An 8,785-nucleotide genomic window follows, 5' to 3' on the forward strand; every position below is an offset into this window, starting at 1 on the left:
GCCTGAAACAAAGCCTCATCTAATCTAAAATTCATTCTCTTTGCTGAAGTAGCAGGCAGTAACTTTAAACGGCACTTGGTCAACCTGAAAACTAATTATTAAATGACAGAAACGACTTAATAAAGCTGAATAAAACATGAAAGGAAGAGACCACACAACATAGTCTATCTACATCAAGTCATACAGCCTATATACAGTATACTTTCCAATTATAAAGCCTATTGGTGATGCCTTGTAACAGCTTTTCACATGGCTTCCTTTTATTTCCCACACATTTCCTTTATGGAGTGGTGTAATAACATGGTCGGAGATCCTGACTTGAAAACTAAGTTTGCTTGAGAATCGTTGAGCAAACAGCGTCTCTGGTATTTTGAGAGAATGAACATACAATTATCTATAATGACTTGTTTTCAGCAATCTGCAGTCTGCATGTGGGCAAGTCAATCGCATAATCTCAATACATTGGAACAATACACAGGTTACTAATGAACAGAATATGACAGGGAGACAAAAATGGGATTTATGTATGCAATTTGCATTTCTTTTTAACATTTTGTTAAACTTCCACTTTTTTTAAAACTTCAAATGTTTCTTCTTGTTTTATTTGTGTTGACTTCTAATTTACCTTTAATATCCTCAATCAATGCAGTGTTCTCCACAATCTAAATCTAAATTGTTGAAAACAATTGAAGAGATGGGAGATACTGACACCGGGTCTTTTATACGAGGCTGATGCAATGCTACAGCCTATTCTTAAGCTCCAAAGGAAAAGATCAGCGTTATTAGCCCCGCAATTCTGCTGGAATGAAAAAAGCCAGGCAGGCCAGCCTCCTTCATTTATAAAAAAGTCTACAGCCTTTAGACTGAGTAGAGAGATTTTCTTTCAGGAGACACACAAAGACAGCTCACACAACTTCTGACCACGATGAACTTGCCTCTGAAAGAAAAAGCACTCAGAAGAAATTAACATAATTTCACAGTTGTAATATTTGGCATGGGGATTTTCACAAATAAGGCTTTACAAAACATCTATTTTGTCAAAGGCCTTCTTGCTGTTATCAAGGCAAGTATAACCTGCCTGAACACACCTTCAAGTATTTAAAGACAATGAAAAACACAGGTGTGCAAAACTAATTTAAGCCCCCATTGTCCAAACACTTTATGATAAATCTTGGCAGCCCATGGGGCAAGGCTCTGGAGACGCTCTAATTTGCATGTCTAAAGTCGACATGCAAATTCATTACCACACAATCTTTTGGTTCATCACAAGAATGTAAAATACAATCATAGTGTTTGCCAGCCAAGTCTGCTAGTTGTTTTGAAGCGGTAACGACACACAACAGCACTTAGCTCAGGTAAAAGGAACACTGCTGGCTTCAGAAACCCCCAGCACGGGTAGAAATACTTCTGACATGGTTAGACGGCACGTCTCACAAACTAGTTCTGATTGAACACACACCAACCCTTAATATTAAGCAATTTGGTAACTTTAAGCTTGGTTTATACCCTGACAGAACTGCTTGTATGATGGTTGAATAGCTTTGGACAAAAAATATACATGCAGTAAATAGTGCAACAAGAAACATGATCAGCTGAAGAGAATAAATTCATTTTTAATGTTTTGGAGGAGAAACAAATTCACCACCTGATCCTTTTCAGTCTGAAGAAGCTAAAAAAGCAACAGGGTGCAATGGCAGATGACAGTAAGCATTAGAATAGTGTGTTCGGTGTGACAATCACTTTGACTGACAGGACAACAATAGAGTACTTCAGAAAAGACCTCAGCCTGGAGTCGAACACATTTCCCTGCAAAGTCTGAGGCCAAGTAGCTTTCAGGAATACAACGTCTAATTCTTTTATCAAAATCTTTCTACAGAAAAACAGCCGAATCCCTTGCAGTGCTGCATGAGCTGAGCTTACCGCTTTGCTCAGCTTTATTGCTAAACAAGTCACATAATGTACTCCTGTATTTCATTTACATGAGTTCAAATTCATCAAAGTCGTCAAAGCGGCAGCAATATATCATAAACGGTATAATCCTGCAACACACAGCCTGTCTAACAATCACAGTCCGACACACACACACACACACACGCACAGAAGATACATGCACACACCCACACAGTGAAGCAGAATGATGTCAGGCCAAATGCTATCTGAGGGAGGATGGGGGATGGTTATACAAGCATGTTTACAGGACATTTCCTGTGGCTGAGCCTTGGGAGCATCATCTATCCTCAGACAAACAAACACTCAGAGTTCCCAAAGCTGAGAGCTATTGTGAAATCACTTCTGATGAAAAAGCCCACACGTCATGTCTTCATTTAATAAAATAACAGTCACTAATCAACGGCTATATAAAGTTGCAGAAATACCTCACAATTAGGCTGTCAAAATTGGAACAAGTGAAGATGCTGTTTACAGACTTGCTTAATACTGTAGGTTTTATAATAACAACCCCCATGCCAACCATTCATTACTGCGTGTATCCCAGGCAGGATGTTTCACTCTGTAGCTGGTGAACAGACGTGGGGTGGTGGGAGAGACAGTCAGCTAACATAATAATTGGTTGTCTTCTAGTTTAGATGGAGATAATTTGACAACATTTATAAAAGCTTATGGAAACTAAATGCTTACTCTGATTCATTGATTTTTAAATAAGGTTTTTAATGATAACTCTGAAGTGGAAAAAACAACTTTAAAATACACAATAAACCTCACATGTGAATTCAGTTGAAAATGTAAGTCCTAAACATGAGAAGGAATGAACATCAGTGATTCACATTTTTGTAAATCACATGCCTTACCTGCTGCTACAGTGAGTGAGGAACAAGCAGTTGGCTTATTGTGACAATTTTTTTTATTTACAAATTGTGTGTGAAGGACACAAACCATCATCCAAAGGCTACCCAAATCTGAGCAGTTCTCTGAGGATTTCTGATTACTGCACTGGGACCAGCCATGGGCCTTTTACTGCACAGTGTTTTAACATGTTTTTCAATGTTGTTAGATTGTGTTCTATCAAGTTAATGTAATACAGAAACTAGGTTTAAGCCATAGTCTGTAGAAAATATAATCATTTGCCTTCTGAGAGGACGTTAACCTCTGAAACCATTGACATATCATTACAATATAGAGGCCACACTCAGGACAAAAGCTCATACGCAGGCCAAGTGTATGCAGGCTCGGTGACAAGTGGTTGGTAAAAAAAACGGGCAAACATCTAGCGAGCCAAACAATATCAAATATTTTTCTTGGGAGCTGGCCAGCCAATCCATGACTAAAAGGCTTATGAATATTGGACTTACATGACAGGTGGTGAGAAGGATGACTGCAAATGGGGTGCTCATAGTTCTCTGAGTCTGTTTGATGTAAGCAGTAATGCTTATGAAGTGTTCTGATATACAAAAATGATGGCTGCAGTTCAGAGAAAGTCTGCAATGTTATTTTATATATGTAGTAAAAATCTAATGAGAGTTCAAATGATCATCTTTTTTGAAGTTTTAGGGCCGATATCCCAGACAGGGATTGTTTTGAATGGATATTTTCACAGAATCTTGTCGTTAGTCTTGGACTTAATTTCTGTCTGAGAAACTGGGCCTTACACTTTAATCCATGTTTGTGTACTGTAAGTCTCACCACCCGGAGCAAGCTACTAGCATGAAGCTTTATTATTGTGTCCTGTTGCACTATTTTCAGAGACTTCTGCCAGCCAATAAGAAACAAGCATTTTCTATACAAATGGCATACATGTAAGTCTTGTTAACTATTTTGAAAATCAAATAACCATTCTTGGTTTCTAAATGACTACTTTTCAAATGTGAAAAAATAATAGTGGGATTAATCAATAATGACAGTAACCATTAGTTGCACACCTAGAATGGAATGAAACAAAAATTGAAACTATAGCACAGGGGTATTTTGTATTCTGTAGAGGAACGTTTTAAAATGTGGATTTCTACAGAGAACCTTTTAAAGTTTGGGAGCCATGTCCCAGCTGCCCCTTAAGGCACTCCCACATTGGCTTTATTTAGCCAAGATGGCTGTCGCTGGGTTTTAACAAAAAATCCTTTTTACTTAAACTTGTCCAACAGGGTGCACTAATGAGTTACTAAACACACGTCGGACTAACTGGCTTTATGCTAATCACTTCCTCACACCATTTTAATGTTACCGGATAGACTTCAAGTATACAGCCCCCACTGGTGCCTGGCTATGTGCCCAAGTGCATAGAAGACAAACTTACCTTCCTCATTGAAAATGTATCACTATTTCGCTCGTATGTGCAGTTCTTCCCACCCTACTCACAGAGGGATAATTAGTGCCTTTAGCGTATTCAATTACTGCAGTCAAGTGGAGGGATTAATAAAAGTCAGCAGTTGTTATTTACAACAGGTGTGAACACTAAGTGCTGAGCAGATAATAAAGGGAAAGGCTAGTCATAGCATCTGCAGACAGATCTCAGTTGCACCTGGAACAAATAATGCATGTCCATACCAATAAATTACATTCAAGATGTAGTGGAGTTTGATCAGGTTTTGGCCACAGTCCTTATTAGGAGCATTAGTACATGCATTATAATAGCAATACAAGCGTAGAAAGTTGGTTTATTTAGAGTGCAGCATTTTGTCTTTTATAACTAGGTTAAATGTAAAGAGGCAAAAATGCAATTTATATTGATTAATTAATATAATTCAAAGCAAGGAATGGATACAGCCTCCATTTTATGTCTGAAGCAAAATACTTCACCACTTCCATGTTGATTATTAAACGGTCATTTTAAATGTGATGGGTTTTTTTTTTTACTAAGGCATGTATTAAACAAAAGTCAGCCCTGCCAGTCAAGTCTTTTGGACCATAATTGACAGTATTACACTGTCAATCTTAAAAAGAATGAACTAAGCAGAAAAGTAACATTTCTAACCACACCTAATGCTGTTTAACTCTAGGAGACGACTTTTTTGAAATCCCATTACCACAAGTATTAACTTAATGAATACACCTGTACTAACAGCAGAAACAAAGAGGAAATGTGCAGGACAAGTTACACACACATGCACACTACACACACAATCTCACAGTGACTCACATACTCGAAACTGCCAAGTACAGTTTCAGTAGTGCGTAGCGCCATTTTACAGTTAATGTATTAACATGAAAGACAACCTTGGCTCAACTGGACCCATTCAGGCAGCATGTGTGAAGGCCAATGAATTATAGTACACTATTCAATTTTGAAACATGAGATGATTACTATTAAAAAAGGGTCCATTAAAGGTCTTCCAGTAATGTCACCACTGATGGTGGGTCATAAAGGGTCATAAACCTCTGTGGCATCCTAAGTTAAGACCATCAATTATTTACTTATCATCTATACGCTCCCCAAGCCCTCCCTCCACCCCTGACTGAAACTGGGATTTCCAGTTAAAGGATGGAAGATAAAAATCCAACCTGAAAGCTGCCTGTGTTAGGACCAGATTTATGGGTAATTTAATAGTTTAAGTTAACCATTATATTTTCGGTACTGTTTTTTTAACTTTTGCACAAGGCAGAACCCTGTTGACACATTAAGGGTGGGATCAAATACCATCATCAATACCACAATCAAAGTCTCAATTCCCATGTCACTGTCTCATGTGCAGATTGCAACCTGGAGTGTGGCCAAACTCCAGGTCTGATTTAGTATTAAACTGTTTGCATGGACCTTTGACATACTGCTACTGAATATCCTCCCTGCTATGAATAAACCATTGAGCACCTGTGGTACCTTACCTACTGACAGAACACTATTCCAGTAAAATTGGTATGAAATAGGTTTTGCCTTTGGCTGCCCTGAGAAACAGCAGATTCAGTCATAAGACATGATGATTGAAATGCTAAATGCTGCTCATGTTTTTTGTTTACATCAAATGTCCCCATAGTATGAATACTGTATCTCATTAGCTAATGATATCCAAGCTATGGATATTGTGAATGTACCAATATGGCTCCAACTGAGACAGAAACTGTACTAGCCAGATGAAGAATATAAGCAAAGCGACAAAAAAAAGTCCACTCATGTTTTTGAATGGATCTTATAATATTGTGCTAAATATATATAAATGTATTTTAACTGCTTTATTCTAATGTTTTGTTTGTGTTCATTTGACTATCCATCCTTCCATCATGCTCAAAATCTCACTCATTTTTAAATGATTCTGATTGGTTGATGGGCAGTTGATGCTATACACACTTCAATGTTGTTATAACTTCTTTACAAATTTACTAGGCTTTGCTTTAGGGACTGGGCAATATATCAATATATCGATATTGTGATATGAGACTCTATATCATCTTAGATTTTGGATATCGTCACATTATGTTTTCTTTTCCTGGTTTTAAAGGCTGCATTACAGTAAAGGGATGTAATCTGAATTTAATAAACTGTTTCTAGCTATGTGTATTATTTGCCTTTACCAACTTTAAATATTTTGTGAAAGCACCAATAATCATCCCTACAATATTTCCCCAATATTAATATTGAGGTATTTGGTCAAAAGTATTGTAATATTTAATTTTGTCCATATTACCAGGTTTTACTTTGCTACAACACAACTCAGTGCGTACTACATAATAAATAATACAACATAAAATGGGTGAATCATAGCTTAAACTCCATGATGCATGAACTTTCAGAGCACAAAAGCAAGTAAGACATGCTTTATACAATCACAAATATATACACAGCACTCTAATAATACATGTTTGCTTAAGTTTGTTTTACTGTGAATATTAACATTGCAACTTGCAGTTTGGCTCAGCACAATTATTTTCAATGACTAAAAGAGCATCAGAAATCAAAAGCATACAGGAGCCTACATATACAATGTAGGGATAGTGAGAAAAAGAATGAAAGCATGAGAACAATGAGGCGTTTTAGCAGTGAACCTTGACAAGGGCCATGCTAGGTTGAGCTGTGAAAAACAAAAAAAACACACATTTGGGCCTCTATACACTGCTCATCCTATTCCAGGCTAGCTATTTCCCATCTTTATTAGGCCTAAATGTCTAATCTTCCTCCATTTCACAGATAAACTTCTGATGTTAACAGACCAAACTACCATCCCTAGTGGGATACAGCAGAACAGGAAGTCCACTTTATCAGTGCAGTGGAATTTGCAACTGATCTTAGCGTTTTAGAGGACAATGACTGCAGTCATTACATAGACAGTCTATGTTTTCTCTCACTTCTTCCTCTGATGAAGCATTAAAGAGTGAAAGCATCGTTCATTAATGGAGTGGAGCTCTGCATTTTATGATCTTAATACATCTGGCTGTGAGCAGAGGGAACTCATTCATATCACAGACGCTGTTTAGACACTGCATGCTTTTTACTGTGTCTGGGCTCAGCTGAGCAAGCCTATGCATGCATGCAGCGCAGCCGCACACATACTACACACACACACACACACACACACACACACACAAACACAAAGTCCAGGAATTACAAACTCGAATAATGAATTATGCGTGGTTTTTTGTGTAGATTTAAGGCTTTTCACCAGCAATATAAATGTTTCCCGATGGGAGACCACGGGCTTACTCAGATCCTGGTGGCTTGAGCTCAAAGAGTGACTGTATCCATTCACAGCACTAAAATAATCCTCAATGAATGTATCGTCTAATCACATGTCGCCTGTGGTTTTCAGGTAGCAGCAGTTATAGAAGATTATTTCTAGACACGCAGGGGTTAAAAGGCCATGTTAGGCTACTTACTCTTCAGCGCAGTGATTAGCATATTCCCATCCTTGATGAGGTCTTTGATGAATTTATTCGTCCGCTCCAACTCTATTTCATGGCATTTGAGACGCTCTCTGAAGTCCGGACTGTCCAAAAAAGAGTCACTGAACTCCAAAGTGGGGAGTCCCATTGTAGCTCAGCGACAAAAGTTGCCTTTCAAACTTTATAACTCGGCATATAAAACGCTTTACTTTTCATCACGCAGTGCCATCTAATGCCCCCGTTTCCAAGTTCCCAAAAAAAAGTATCACTGCTCCGCGTAGCCTCTCACTTCCGCTTCAATTTTGTCCGCTTTCTTCTCTTCTACCTCTTTTATAAAAAACAGTGGTCGTGTGACTCCTGCTGGTTAGTTTCAGATAGTTTACAATAGTTTCTGTGCAGAGGGACCCTGCCGTGCCGTGCCTGAAAAAGTCCGTTCAGGGACTACTTTTTTCCTTTTTTTACGTCAAAAAACGCCTCGCTCAAAGATAAGAATAGTAAAAGGTGCATTACACACAAACACAGGACATACACGTTAATTAATGCATCCTATTAAAAAACAGAATAATAAATTAAATATATAGCCTAGTCATACGCGGACCCATTTTGCATGAGATGATAAGTAGTCCTGAGTTAAAGCAGAGCCAGAACAGTTTTAGGGTCCCAAAGCAGAATTAGCCTCCAGCCACACTCCCCATGGGTTTAACCACAAATCACAGAAAAACAGAACATTTAATTCTAATTCAGTTAAACCATGATATAATAAAGGCCCATGGTAATTTTATGGCTAAATAGTGGGCACATGGCCTCCAGCAGTGTTTGCTTATGCCTTGGGTCAGGTCAATTACCTTTATAGCATCAACATGCTGCTTTCTGTGTGCACTTGTAACCTCATCTATTCGGCTGAACCTCAGCAGACTGAAGAGACCACTCAACAATCTTTCTCTCTGGGTTCACAGCACGTTTATTGGCCAGTGTAGCACATCTGTTGAATAATAAAACAAACACATCCACGTGGCCGTAGGTG

At 38.3% G+C, this 8,785-nt stretch overlaps 1 protein-coding gene across 2 annotated transcripts in view; it reads right to left on the reverse strand.

Moving 5' to 3' along the window:
• The window catches only part of LOC133980298 (rho GTPase-activating protein 42), a 64,850-nt gene extending 56,842 nt beyond the window's left edge, over nucleotides 1–8,008 (reverse strand). For both annotated transcript variants that reach the window (XM_062418980.1, XM_062418979.1), the window contains exon 1: nucleotides 7,756–8,008. In XM_062418980.1, coding sequence (XP_062274964.1) covers nucleotides 7,756–7,909 — 154 coding nt within the window. In that variant the 5' untranslated portion in view covers nucleotides 7,910–8,008. The remainder of the gene's footprint in view (nucleotides 1–7,755) is intronic.
• Between the last annotated feature and the right edge of the window lie 777 nt (nucleotides 8,009–8,785).

Source organism: Scomber scombrus, chromosome 5 (genome assembly GCF_963691925.1).
Source record: "Scomber scombrus chromosome 5, fScoSco1.1, whole genome shotgun sequence".
Classification (NCBI taxonomy): domain Eukaryota; kingdom Metazoa; phylum Chordata; class Actinopteri; order Scombriformes; family Scombridae; genus Scomber; species Scomber scombrus.